The sequence below is a fragment of the Poecile atricapillus genome, chromosome 22 (genome assembly GCF_030490865.1).
Source record: "Poecile atricapillus isolate bPoeAtr1 chromosome 22, bPoeAtr1.hap1, whole genome shotgun sequence".
Lineage (NCBI taxonomy): Eukaryota > Metazoa > Chordata > Aves > Passeriformes > Paridae > Poecile > Poecile atricapillus.
In genome coordinates this window covers 6,901,940-6,917,036 of record NC_081270.1, presented here as the reverse complement: position 1 = coordinate 6,917,036, position 15,097 = coordinate 6,901,940, and the positions used below count along the sequence as shown (strand labels likewise).

General features: G+C 45.0%; 1 protein-coding gene across 2 annotated transcripts in view; it reads right to left on the bottom strand.

The window, feature by feature from the left end:
- Positions 1-14,753, bottom strand: part of CAPZB (capping actin protein of muscle Z-line subunit beta) — a 53,797-nt gene extending 39,044 nt beyond the window's left edge. For both annotated transcript variants that reach the window (XM_058855363.1, XM_058855364.1), the window contains exons 1-2: positions 14,609-14,753; positions 65-154 (exon numbers count right to left, since the gene is read on the bottom strand). In XM_058855363.1, the coding sequence (XP_058711346.1) occupies positions 65-154; positions 14,609-14,611 (93 nt within the window). In that variant the 5' untranslated portion in view covers positions 14,612-14,753. The remainder of the gene's footprint in view (positions 1-64; positions 155-14,608) is intronic.
- Between the last annotated feature and the right edge of the window lie 344 nt (positions 14,754-15,097).

Here is a 15,097-nt window from a genome sequence, read left to right as displayed (position 1 = left end):
TTCAACCTTGCCAAAGGACAGGGGGACAGACAAATCCCTTGTGGGGACAGCATCCAGTACTCACCAAGTCGATGAGGTCACTGAGATTCTTCTCTATCTGCTGCGGAGGCAGACGCCTCATCAAATCCAAGGCACAATCCAGCTGTTGGTCACTCTGCAGGAATAAAAAGAGCTCTCAGTCACAAAGTGGACAGGTAACACAACACACAGCTCCCAGTTCTCAGCAGCTTGGCATTAATTCAAGTAAAATTCATTGTATTTGATTGTGGATTATTCATTTGGTAATTTAACACCGTGCGGTTGATGGAAAGGAGTCTGGTCCTTGCCTCACCAAAACTGCTCCCAATGTTTGTGTAAGTGTTTAATGTGTTGTTTTTCCAACCTATCTCAATAATAACCTGGGTTAGGGAACTGAAAGTTCCTTCTCCCAAAAGGAGGTTTAACACTTCCTCATTTGCACTGATCAGCTGGAGATAACCAGCATTCAAGATAAACTCTGATCCACTACAGAGCTCCCTCTCTCCTGCAGCTTTATCAGCAAACCAGAATGAAACCAGGAGTTAAACCAGAATGAAACCAGGAGTTAAACCAGAATGAAACCAGGAGTTAAACCAGAATGAAACACGCACATGAAGCATAATCCATGATTTCCTCCTTCCTACAAAACACACACCAAGAGCTGCCTGTGCCTAAAGAAATCAGGGACATCAAAATAACTTAAATAACTTCGAGTTAACACAGCAACTTTCTCCAAAGGGTTCACTGTAGCTGGTCTCACACCAACTCTGACACAAAGAAAAACCCTTAAACTCCACTGCAGAGTTTAAAATGTGCCCCAGACACTGGAGGAGCTGAGCCATGATCCTGACATAACCTTTAGCTGTCCTTTTTACCAACAGACACAAACAGACGCTTCCCTGCTGACCTAACAGCACCCAAAATCTCCCCAAGCTCCTTTGATCCCAGGTCAGGTGAAGCACAACCAGTTTGTTTTTACTGCTCCTCCCCTCCTTTTTCTCTCTGCCATTTCCAGCCACCCAAATCCCACAAGCTGAGGTTTAATTTCACCCTCTCGTGTTCTGTCAAGCTCCCAAAGTGTTATTTAAAAACAGCTCCAATACTAACACAGTTCCATTATCACATTACTCAAGGCAGCAGCCCCCAGGACAGGGAGAAACAGGAAGCCAAGTTTCCTGCAATTAAGCTAAACCTGTGGAATGAGGGAAGAAGAAGGAGGGAGAGCTGAGTTTAGTGGACATCCATGAGGAAGTTGTTCATTAGCTGGCCAGGGGAACTCCTCATTTTTAGCTGCTGAACTCTCACACCCCAAGGACAGAGGTTTTTAGGTGCTCTGTAACTGCAGGGGATCTCTCTTGCCTCCAGGATGGAAACCTGGAACATTGGCACAGGGTCCTGCTCCTCATGGGAACACTTCAGGGAGTGCTCTGTCCTCCTCTGCCAGCTGGGATTGTTTAAAACACAAAAAAGCCTAGGGAAGGATGTTAAAAACCACCACAAAAGCTGCAACCCCAGAGTATTTTACAGGGAGGCAAACTGATAATAAAATACATTGCATGGAGAAGTGTATCCACACTTACAGTGTTTATGGATAAACCTGGAGTGACCATTTTTACCCAATATATATTCAATAACAGCTGTAAAACACATGAGCAGGATTGTTTAAGGCAGAGATTCTCCACGGGGTTCAGACACAGCTGATACACATGGCTGTGAGCAATGGAAAAATAAAAATATGCAGGCACACACCTGGTACAGTGTATTTCCCTGGTATCCAGGAGGTAAAAAGCAAGGCTGAGCAGCAGGATTCCTCAGTTTCTCACAAAGTATTTAGGTAATTAAACAGCCTGCCAGCAGATCTCTGAAAGCACCAAAATAAAGGCAGCTTCTGCTGCAGTTGTGTCCCATAATCCATGGTTATACCGTTGCTTTAATCCAGCATAAATCCGGCTGGAATGGTCAAAAAGGCAGCACAAACTGAGAGATTACAGAGCACAGCAGTACCTTGGTATTGGAGACATCTGGTACAACTATTGCAGAACTGAACAGGGAACTGAACCAGGATCCTCCTGGTTCTTTGTCTGCAGCTGAAGATTTAAAATCCAAGGTGTGAGGTCAAAGATGCAGGCACAGAGGGACAGGAAGCACACAGCTCCCTGATTTCCCAGCAGCTGAACATCCCTGGCATGTTTGGATGTGTATCTTTTCTCTAAAAAGTCTTTTTTCTGTTTCTTTGGTTTTGCTACATCTTTTTTGTATTTTTCTTTTTATTCTTGGATTTTTTTTTTTGGACTGAATTCTTTTGGGATCCTCTCTTGTGGGGAGCCCTGCTTATTTCAGTTTTTATGATTTGAAGAAAACTCTCGAGCTTGCTGGAATTTTGTTTCTCGTGTTTATTAACAGGTGATCACAAAACTTAACAGGTTTCTCCAGGTTGGTCACAAGGTTAATCTTTGCAATCTGGTTTATTTCTTTCTTCTGATGGTACAAACAAGGCCTTGTGGCTCACTTCATGTCTGATGCACAAAATGGCCCCAAAATATGCAGTTCTTTTATTTTTATACTTATTTTTACTCAATTAACAATGGACACATATATTATTTTTCTTAATGACTCAATAACTTACCACTTCTGTGATGCACTGTGACATTTTTTATCTAATCACTTACTATTACTTAAGAACTTCTAGGAGAAGAACATGAAGAAGAAAGAAGAAGGGACAAGGGACAATACTTTAAATCTTCTATTTTGTTTCTTGTTCTCTAAACTAACTTTTTCACTCAGTGATTTTAAAAACTTTTTAATTTACACACTTACACTTTTAGTTTTTTCTATCTGACTTTAACATTTGTTCTCATGTATCACCATGAAAACATGTTCATGAATTTCACATTATATGAAATTCAGTGTTTTTCTAGATCTTATAACTAAGTCTCAGAAACAAGGGCACACACTGTGTATTCCAGACTAAAACAGGCAGTTTTGAGAGTGGCACTGGATCAGTGAAACCCCTCAAAGCCTTCACACAAGTGTGTGAGAGGAAGGAAGAGAGCTCAGGACATGCCTCACCCACCTCTCCAAACCCCTCCTGCTGCTCTCACCTTCACCTACCCTGCATTTCCACTTAATTCTTCTGTAAAATCACACACTGAAGACCAGCCTTCTTAACAGAGCTGCAGACAAAAGATTTCCCTGGAATTTTTGCCTTTCCCCAGGAAGAGGCTCCTGAAGCTCTGCTCTCTGAGCAGGTGATCAGACAGGCTGGGCTGCTCCCAAATCCAAGGATTTAATGAGCTCAGTGTTACTTGATAGGTCATTTTCCACCATTCCTGTTTCATCCAGCCCACAACCTCCTGTGGAGGAGCAGGGAGTTCAGACAGAAATTCTAAATGAAGTTTTATTACAGTTGAAGTCACTGAAGGATTTAGAGATCATAGGAATCCCAAAGACTGAAAATATTAGCTTAGATGAAAGCTCTTTAATAAGTTTCCTTCAAAGATGTTTGCCTATCTAGAATCTCCACTTAAGCACCTGTTATAGCATTCCCATGGCACTACCCCAGGGAAAAAATGTTATGAGGATGTCTGTAGTAGTTATTTTACAGCTTCCTTTGTCTGAAAAGAAAAGAAACTCCTTTTCTTTTTGGCCTCTTTGCTGTATTTAGCTTATTTCCAAAAAAGAAACCCTGTCACAACAGCCACAGGTCTGTGGTCGTCTGGGCACTGTGTTGTATTAATATAGTTTTCTTTATTTCTGTTATTGATGAAATTTAGAAATAGTAGTATAATACATATATGTTAGGCTATGGCATAGTGTTAAAATAAAAACTGCTTTTGTTTGTATAACCCAAAAACTGAGGAAAAAAATAGCCAGAGAACTCCTGCATTTGTAAACTCTCTTATCCAGATGAAGACAGCAGTGACCAGAACTCTGGGGGAAGGAATTTATTGCATTTCTGGTATCAGAGAATGTAAATCTCGATGGTGCCAAGAAGATTGATCTATTGGGAAGGGGACAAGAGAAAACTAAACAGAAGAACACCAAAGATCCTAAGAAGAATGGATGAATATGTATAAGAATTTATGGATATGTAGCAGGGTTCTGTTTTTAAGGGACAATCCTTTGTTAGTAAGGTGAATACAGAGACACCCAGCTGTATCTGTATACTTTACTTTATTTTTTTCTCCTAATTGTTTTTTTATTAAACTTTTAAATTCTATAAAAATTATGTGAACCTCGTTTTTCATAGTCTCCAAACAGAAACCCAGGCTGGTTTCACTTCTGTGCTCTATTTCTGTATTAAACCCACTCAGAGCAAGCTCCTGAGCCAAGAGCTGAGACAGCTCAGTGCTACAACAGTGGGAGCTTCTCCCAATTTAGCCTTTCCTGGGAAATAATTCACCAAATCTTTTCCACCAGCAAACCCAGTACAACGTTTCTACTCCAGGCATGACTGTGCTAGTGACCCCCTTGTCCATCTGTGACATCAACTGAGAACAACTGGGGGACCTAAAAATTACTGCAGAGCAAAAACCACACACCTGAAATGACAGATAAACATCTTGGAGACACTTCACACCCAAGTTTAACTCAAGACTGGCATCTGAAAGGTTACCCAAATTCAAAGCACAAGCAGCATCTCAGTGTTCAGACAGCAAAAATATAAGGTAACAACCTCAAGAGACACTGCAAGCAGAACATCTGTTCAATGCCATGCAATTCAAAGCAACCCCACATCACTCTGATCACTGCTCACTTTGCAGGCAAAATATCTCAGTAAATTAATCCAGGCCCTGAAGTACACAACCAGCAAATGACTCTTTTTTCCTTCCTTTTAAGCTGCAGACATACCCAAGACTGTAAATCACATTATTTCCTGTCAGTTCTCCCAACAGGAATGTCTGACTAATGTTTCAGCTTTGTGGTACTACAACACTAAGTTTTTTTAATTGAAACAGATACCCAGCTTCCCTTCCTGCTTGTCATTTTAATCCCTGCCAACTTCCAGAGCTCCAAGGGCAGAAGACTCCCTTTTCCAGTTACACAATAGGATAATATTACTGCTAGAAGCTGCAGCAAGGCTTGAATTATTGTAACCCTTGGGTAATAAAAAGTACAGTAGGATGTAAAGTTGCAGGGTTCCCTTCTCAGCTGTCAGCATTCACTTTTTTAGGATATTAGATGGGAAGGGGAATAACTCTCTGACCTGGGAAAGCCCAGAGAAGTTCCACACTCATGATGTTTCCATCAGCTGCACATAACCCTTGCAATCTGTTTTTCCACATTATTTTTCCCTTGACTATTAACCCTCCTCTGGCAGATCCTATCTAAAACCATTTGTAATGGACTCATAAATCCCAGCTCTGTGACAGCAAGGTGTGCTGGGGGAGAAACAGCAACAGCACAGTTCGGAAACAATCAAAGGTAATAAAACATGAATGCAGACTCTGCTGTGGACAGTCAGAAAAGGTCAAAGATTATTAATAAAAAAAAACCACACTGATGCAGACCTCATTCTCCTTCTCTTCAGCTGCTTTTACCTTTATCTGGTTTTGGTTGGGGTGGATCCAGTGGCTTTTATTATCTCAAACACTTCTGACCGCTCTGTACGCTCGCTAACGAGTTCAGCCCAATTTGCTGCGGTCACCACCAAACATCCCAAGTGCTGACACCACTCATCCCACGAAAACCAAGTGAGGAGGATCAGAGATTAAAATAAAAGCAAGAAGTGATGGATCAGAAGGCTTTAGCAGAAGCTGCTGTACTCTGTCTCCCCCAGGCCCCCTGTAATCTGTATTTATTTACAGAGCAATTGTACAAGTCACGTCACGGCTTTTGAGTCAGCAAATCCTCCTTGGAGACATCCTCCTGCACATTATTTATTTTATTCTGCTGTGCTCTAACTTTGAAGTACAACCGAGCACAAAGCAGTACTGCCCCAAATTAATGACTGAACACATCCTCACAACTTGTTTTCTGAATTCTCAGAGTTGTACACACTGAAAATACAGCCAAAAACCTGATTTCCCTTCCTCATTCCCACCTCCAAACCAGGTCATCCTCAAGTCCAAACAGACCAGCCCAACTCTAAAACAATTATCAAGTGAGTTATAATACACTGAAAACACTCTGATCTGTGAGCTTCTCAATCATCCAGAGCTGCCTGCAGCCTGATCTCATGGAGCAGCCAGTTGTCAAAACATTTTACACGCAGGGAGAAGGAACTAAAACCCCTGAGAGTCTGGAGCAAGGCACCTGTCTGTAATTCCCTAATTATTTACAAGGATCCAGCATCTCCAGGAGCACATTCTGCAGGTGGATTCCATTCCTGTAGGTGTTTTCTGCCCAGATGCAGTTCCCTGTGTACAGCACACAGGGAAAAATTCACATTTCCTTGGCACCTCCTTCCCAGCTAGGATCTATTTCCAGATGGCACAGACTTGTGTCTACTCTCAAAACTAATTTATCCCTTTGGTTTCTGTAAATCCAGTGCAAGTCTCCATCATGTGGCCAAGGGAAAGAGCCATCACACACCACCACAAGAGCAGGATGGAGCAGCACCAAGGATTTTTGGGAACAGCTATTCATCCTGACCTTTTGCCAGGATCACTAATGATTTCTGCACCAGCATTTGTCTTCTGGGTAACAGAAACAATGTTTTATTTATTAAACTTGTCATTGAACATGACAATGCAATTTACTGGCTTTTATCTGGTGCCAAGAATTCCTGTGAAGCAGAAAGTTTGCAAAAAGTCACTTCCCAATAAATCGTGGCAGTGAGTGACTGTGCAATCTGTCAGCCCCACATGAAAGAGGAAAGTGGGGGCTACACAGGAAAGTTGTACAGATTGCAAAAAAAAATAAATGTATTAAATAAAATTTTTAATAAATGGATTAAAGACATTGAAATTGCCTGTAGAACTGACCAACTTTGCCAACAGGTTTTTATGACTAATGTTACAGCACAGTGGGGGATTTTCCCCGTTTTAAGTCTCGATTTCACACAAAATAACATTTTCTTTGTTAGTTCTAACTAAAGATAGGAAATTTGACCTAAACAAAATGCAAATAACCCATTACAGCACAGCACTGAGAGACAAGAACTCAGCCTGATTTTGCAAACTGCTCATGAGGCACCTGCAACACCTGGTTTCGTTACCAGGAGAGATGAACACAAGCGTGTTTGTGCCCTAAAAGGTTTTGAAATCACCCAAAGCACTAGGTCTGACTTGGTTCACAAGCCTGCTGACCTGTTTTTCACACTGTCCTCCTGATTTCCACTCAAATATTGTGAGGAAGAGCCCAAATCCATCTTTAGGGAAGGGCTGCCTAATTTTTACAGGGATCACTTCTTTTGTTTTATTTAATTGAAACCATAATTACTACAAATACAGCAGCTCTTGAGATTCAACACTGCCATTTGCCATCCTGACCATCTACAAACATGTCATTTGTGATGCTTTCTTTTAATCCTGCTAATGCTCAATGACCTTTTCAAATGCTCTTTCCTTCTACGCACTGTCTGCTTCATGTTCCAATCAGCCTGGTCACAAAAGTTTTGGAACTGCTTAATTGAAATGGAATAGTTTGGTTTTTTTTCCTTGCAGGAAGAGCAAAGTTGGGCAAGATGGTCTTGGGCTGACAGATCCAGGTTCCCTTTCCAGTCAACTGCAACTTCAATTCTGTTTTGTGAGAAATCACATCAAAAATATTCAATAAAATACACACTGGAGAGTGGCAGGGGTGTTTGAAGGTGACAGCAAACATCCTGTGCTTACCAACAGCAGAACCAACACGGTGTCAACATCCCAAATTCAGGATTTGCTCTATCCCAGCTCTCCCTGGAGCCAACAGCTGCCCAGCTTCAGCTGCAAACTCAGCACTTTCCAGCTGCTGGAGGCTGCAGCCAGGGTTGTAAATTCAGGAGATAACTCTGGCAAGTAACCGGATGCCTGGCAAGGCAGGCAGGAGGATCTCTCATTAGCCCTCTTCCCTCAAAGTTCTCCCATTCCTCAAAGGTCAGAAAAGTAGGTTAATATGCCTTGTGCTTGGGTCTCACACGAGTTACCTCAGTGACTGCCCTGCACAGCTCCCAACACTCCAGTTCTATCCCAAGAATTCAAGTTTTAAACCAGGCAGCTCCTGGTTTCTCAGAGCTATAGTCCATGGAATATCACAGCTGACAGCCACTCCTCCCACAATTCCTTCCTTTCTGCAATTCCCTGCAGTTTTTTTGTGCCTTCCTCAGTTTTTCCATGCCTTCCTCATCACTTTTGAAGCTGCCTGACCTACCCTCCACCCCACCTGCAGGCAGGCACCCAGCTCCATCCACACAGGCTCTGGGATGGGTCTGAGCAGTGCTGACATTTTCTGGGGGAGCACACAAGTGCCAGCCTCGATCCCCAGCACGTTTCCCTTCACTTTCACATGAAGTTAACAATTATTCCAGTAATTATTATTATTATTATTACTATTATTATGCCAGTCTGCACCTGGGTTAGCCCTGCCTGGACTCATGGCTACGTGAAGCTGATTTTGACCACCCAGTGGAGCACCATCAATGCTGAGCCAAGATTACACCCAAACCTGGATCAACAAGGTGACAGCACCTGGTGGATAAATACAGCTGTAGTCAGCACAATGCAGCTGATATTTTACCTCATTCCTCCATTTCATGGCTCTCTCCTCCCTTGAATTAACACACCAAAAGCCCCATCTCTTGTTTCCTGAGCTGTCTCAGGTTGCAAGCCCAGGCTGGCAGCCAGACCCCAACTGCCTGGGCTTTTTAAATCCTGGTATTTACCAAGGTAAAAATGTCCAGGAAAGGCAGGTAACAGGTCATTGCTTTCAAACTCAGCAGTTTGTCAAATGGAAGAGAGAGAAAATACCACCTAAAGAAACGCAAACAAAATTCCCTGAGAGAATAAAGAGTATTTTATTTGTGGTGGCTTCAGGCAACCACTAAGCTTCTGTCTTCAGTGCAGTCTCAAACATTTTTCCTTCCTCACAAAATCCTCTTACTTAAGTGCTGTTTTCAGTCCTGTTTCAGCTGATGCTGCTAAAATTGTGAGATCCTGAGTTCTGCTTTCACCCAGCCTCCTAAGGCTCCCACTTTGCAACAAGGACGTGATTGAAATTCCAAGTGAATTTCAGGAAAGGACTCAGCTCCACTTTCTCTGGAGGACATTCCCTTCACACTCAGGGAAGGACACGCTCTGCAGCACCTGGAGTCCAGTCCCAAGGGGCTAAACCCAGAGCCAGGGCTCCCAAACAAACCCTGTGCTGAAAATAAAGCAGGTACACTGATGAAAATATAAACTAGTGAGGTTTAATTATAGATTCATTTAATATATTAATATAGAGCACCAATAAAGTAGGCAACTTCTGAGCAGCCAGATAAGTCAAGTGCCTGCAAATCCATTCCCTAATTCTTCAGCCTGGCTTGGAAGGTGTGGCACAAAGAGCAGGAGCTCAAAGCAAGCTGCATATTTCCTTCTAAAGCCTACAAGAGGGAGGGAGGGCAAAGCAGCAGCACCAGATAATACAAGGAAATTAATCTTGATTGGTGCCAAGGCTCAGACCAGCACTCCAGGAAACACAGCACCAGGTATTACCTAAAGTCATTCTAAATAGAAGATTATTTTAGGCACAAAATGACAAAATAGATCCAGCTTTTAATTCCTCACTCAAAACTTCACAGAAGGACAGGGTTCCACTGCACCTGGCATTACAGAGCAGAATTACAATAATTTGAAACAAGCAAAGCCCCTTCCTCAAATCCACCCTCCCATGATAAATCCTCTCAGCTCAATTAGCAGAAAAACACCTTTAAAACTTCCTCAACACCACATTTCCCCTCGTGCTCCACCAAACAAGTTTCAAAAGCAAATTCCTCATCTACCACACAGGCAAGAGCTCCAACTTCCCAGGAAAACCTTTTTGAGTTTTTTTTTTTTTTGTTGTTCCCATCCTGCTTTAGGAATAACAAGTGAATTTTGGCCACTGGATCAGGTCCAGGTACCCTGAATTATTCAGCTCGAGTCAGGAGAGTTTCACACCTTAACCAAGTTTCCACTACAGTTCTTGGTCACCTGTCACAGGAACATCAGCAGGAACCCCTCAGTCATGGACTGTTAAATATTTAAGAAGGCATCACACCAAAGATTTGGTTTCTACTCCAGTTTGAAGTGGCCACACCCCCACTGCACTGCTCTGAACTCTTGATCTTCAAGCTAGAGAAGCTTTTTAATTAGCACAACCTATCAGCAAACAAAATTTGGGCTAAAGCCCAACTAAGAGAGAGCAGAAAGCCTGGGAAAAGCTTGTGTTGGTCAGAAATATTAATTAGTCCTTCAGGGATGAAGCCTTTGTGGTGCAAAGAAATTCAAATTTGAAATCTCATGTTTTTAAGTGAGATTTTTTTTTTTTTTTTTAACCTTTATTCCTGGAAATGGCAAAAGCTTAGGAAGAACTGAAGCATTCACATGTTTTGGGCCTTTCTTGCATTGAGGAGAGACACAAAGATTGATTTGGTTGAGGTTTTTTAAATTCATTCCCAGCATGAATCGGTGGGAAAGCAGGAAATTTTATAATGCACTTTAAAAATCAGTTTATGAATCACTTTATAAAGTGATTGACTAAAACATATTGATAAAAACAGAAGATCAGCATCTTTTTCGAGTATCTTCTACTTCTGTAATCACCCCTTTCACCTGGAAAAATAAGTTATTAAAGCACATTGGGTTAAAGTAGGGTAAAATAACAGGGCTGAACAACCTGTTCTAGTGAAGCTGTCCCTGACCACAGAGGGGGGACCAGATGGCCTCTAAAGGTCCTTCCAGCCCAAACTATCCTGGAATTCCATAGCCCTAAACTGTGTACAGGCACCTTCCAGGACCTCACAATCCTCCAGTAAAACTGCTCCCTTCAACAGGCACTGAAAATATCTTTTATTTTACCCTGAGGTAAAAATTTATTATTATAAATTATTAAAATAAATAGTGATAATATTAAATATTAATAATATTATTATTATATTATAATAAATATATATATAATATTATTATAAATTATTTTACCCTGAGGTGGGTCTGTCACAGTGTGAACCAGCCCAAAGGGGACAAATCACAGCCAAACACTTCTCTGACACAAGTTCACTCTGCAGGGTAAGGAGCTCCTTGGATTTGACCAAACATCCCCACAAAGGGCAGGCAGGAAGATAAACACGGGCACTGGCACTGCCCATGGAGTCTGCAGAATTATCCTGAGTGAAAATTTGAATTTTAAGGTTTTGGGGTGACCTAGCTGGGGCCTTGCAGTGCCTGAAGGGAGCTGGCAGGAAGGATGGTGACAGAATATGGACAAGGGATGGAGGGACAGGATACAGGGAATGGCTTCCCCCTAGCAGAGGGCAGGGATAGGTGGGGTTTTAGGAAGGAATTCCTGGCTGTGAGGGTGGGCAGGCCCTGGCACAGGGTGCCCAGAGAAGCTGTGGCTATCCCTGGAACCCTGGAAGTCCAAGATCCAAGTCCAGGTTGGATTTAAACCACTCTGGGCTATGGAAGGTGTCCCTGCCATGGAATGGGATGGGATTCAAGGTCCCTTCCAGATTAAACCATTCCATGATTCCCTGATGCACCAACAGCAAACTGGACCAGTACAGAGCACTGGGAAGTGCTGGGTGATGATGAACAACCCGAGCTCCCCAGCCATCCTTCATCCAGGGAAGCCAAGGGATGGATGGAAAGCAAAGCTGACAGCTGTGGAAGGAGAAACTGAGAAGGGCAGCATTGTCCTTTTCTCAAAGAAAGTAATTCCTCAACTCAACTCTAGTAATAAGGACTAAAAATAGTCACCCAAAAGAGCTGAGCTGCACTTTCATTCTGTTTCACTCCCAGATGTCAACTAGTCCCACATCAGCATATATATTCACCATATGAGGAAATCCTGTTTGAACAACTTCAGCTTGCAATCGCTTTTCCCTCCCTAATAAACCACAAGATTAAGCATCACTGCAATGGCAGAATTCTCTATCCCAGTGATATCCCAGGACTTGATTATTTTGGGAATTTGTTGTTTAAGATAACACTTAGCTAAGCTCACACACTTGGCTTGCCTAATAAAACACAGACTTTAGTAAACAGCTGAAGCTGGTGTTTCTCAGAAGGCAAAGGACTTGCTGTGGATACTGAAAATGTCCCCACACACATGGAGGTCCAAACAGGACACAGCCAGGTTAGAGATGGGCTCTGATTCCAGATAAACAACTCCTATCTTGAGAATCTTGGTGACCCTGAGCAGCACTCGAGGTTTGTGTTGGTGTCACTGTCACATCACACGCCCTGGGCTGTGCTTCACTGCTCCTTATCTGCCTCACAAATCCTGGATGGATGATGCACAGCCAGCACTACGCTAGACAGTCTGAATTTATGGATGATTAAACCATAAATTTTTGCTAAAATTGTCCTCCTTTTCCTCAAGAGTTGCACAGCAGAAGAAATCCTTGCTAACATGATCAGGCCAGTTTACATAACCTGGAAAGGAAGGGTTTTAGTTTTACAAAGAGTAACTGGATTCCATCCATTCATAACCCACAATTCCAGAAATCTCAGCAGATCCACTCTCCCAAGTCCTGCTTTGCCCAGAACAGTGCATTCCATTTATTTTTAGCACAGGAGACACCGTCCATCCAGGCAGTTTTCAAGCTTCGTGTATTCCCCTGAGCACCTGACTGAAATGTGGGCACAGCTCTGAGTTCTCCAAGGAGACAAAAGTTCCCATCTCTGCCCTACACAGATGTTGGTAACCCTGTGGGTACCAGGAATGTTTGACCCAATATCCTGCACCATTAAAACTGTTCTCTTCAGTGAAAGGGCCATTTCAGTGCTCCATTTCTGTACTCTGGTCTCAGACCACTGAAAGTAAAGATCCTGGAAGAACCTAAAACACTGGGTTTGCACATGAGTTGAAACTGGAGGCTGCAGGTTCTTCCCTGAAGTCCACTCAACACTGGAAACCACCACATAACGTTGGCAGTTCTGATCAAATTTCTCCTGTGCCCAAGTCTCTGTGACTAAACATGAAAAAACCAGAAGGCAGCAAAACCTTGTAACACTCAGGAAATTTCCAAAGGGTTTGTGCTGTACCTCCTCCAAATGACTGACACAGTTACATTTAAACCCTGACTGGATTCTCCTAAAAGCACATCTTTATATCCCCTTCAAAGAAGTTGGTACCACTGTTGTTATTTCACATGAAGCCTCCTGGTTTTCTTGGAACTCTTTTCCTGTGAGGATTTTTGCAGTGGCAGGAGTTGGGATAGGTTTGTTGGAATCCCAGTTTGAGATTCCTCACTCAGGTCTCACACATACAGATTTCAGTGTGTTAAAATAAGGTACAGAGCTGGAATAAGATGCTCTGTCCTGCCAGGACTCAGGTGCAGCACCCTGACATTTCACCTGACATTAAAAATCTTTATCCTGCATGATATAGGTGGCTCCAGAGAAAAAAAAAACATAAGGCATTGCCCCTGAAATTCCTAGGGATGAAAGCAAGAAGTAAAGGATTACACTTGCATGGTTAAACAGCCTTTACACTGCTGTGAGTTGTTCTTTTATGAACTAAACATACTTGAAAGTTGTTGAATTGTCATGAATCACAAATCCCCAACAGCATCAAGTGATGTGATGCCCTACAAGTGACTCCATCCATGGGGCTGGGGAAATTCTCCTGTCCAGGGAAGCAGAGCAGGGCAGGGCCAGCTCCCCTCTCCTCGCTGCCCTGGGCGGGCCCTGCTGGAATCTGCTCCTTTTACACAGCACCAAAGTGAAATCGAAAGGGTTTGTTCATCCCTGGGCTGATCCATCGAGGAAACACAGGGAAATGGAGATTATTCCACACGCCTGAGGACACCGAGGCTCCCCGTGGGAAGGGAAAGTTCTCAGCCCTGTGGAGAAGCAGCACCCAGGGCTGGAGCACCTCCTGCTCGGGCGGCGCTTGATTTTCCCGTATTCCGCGGATTCCATGAGCTCACAGCACACTCAGCACCGATCCCGGTTTCCAGACGGAGGGAAATAACTTGGATTTATGAGATATGACTTGGATTTATGAGAAATAACTTGGATTTATGCACGGGAGCGACAGCGGACGGGCCCAGCGCTCCCAGACGCCGCTGCACCCGCGCCCATCGCAACACCCCGGGCGGTACCGGTGTCCGCCAAAGCGGAACCATTCCCTGTGGAACTGGACAGCATTTCCTCTGGAAACACCGCCCGGTACCGGCACCAGAGACCGGTAATAACCGGGCAGCGGAGCCCCGCGCCCCCGGGCCCTGCGGAGCGCCGGGATGAGCCCCCGCCAGCCTCAGCCCCTCTGCCAGCGCCCTCAGGCCGGGCCAGCCCTCCCTGCGTGCCGGCAGCACCGCCTGGGCCCTCCCTCCATCCCTCCGTCCCTCCGTCCCCGCCGCCCGGGGGAGGCCGGCCGAGGCCCCCCGGTGCGAGGGGGCGGTGTCGGCGCGGGGGGCGGCGCGGGGGTTGTGCGGAAGGGCGGGAGCCGCGGCTGTGGGCGCGGGGCCGGCCCGCTCTCCTCTCACCATGTCTGCTGGGCGGGTGCGCGGGGCGGTAGAACGGCGGCGCCTCCCGGTCCGTCCCTGTGGCTTCGACGCCGCGGCCCGTCCGCTTCCGCCGCCGCCCGGCAGTGAACATCCGGGTCAGCGCCGCCGGCCCCGCCCCCGCGCCGCTCCCGGCCAATCAGCGCGCGGCTCGCCGGCCATCGCCAAGTATGGATGCGCGGCGGAGGGGCGGGTGGGCGGGGCGGAGCGAACCACGCGGCCGGCGCGGGGGGGACGGAGCGGACGGCGATACCAACTGCAGCGCGGGGGTGAGCGCGGCGGCCAATCAGAGCCCGAGGGCGGGCTCGGGGGCGGGGCCTGTGGGGGAGAGCGCTCGCAGCTCGGGCCCGGCCCTCAGTCGGTGCCGGAGTCTCTGCGCGGCAACATCGCTCCCTTACACACACTTATTTAAGTTTAAACGAAAGGCCGCACGAGGCAGGCGGGTAGCACGGCAAACGCATCCCAGAAGAG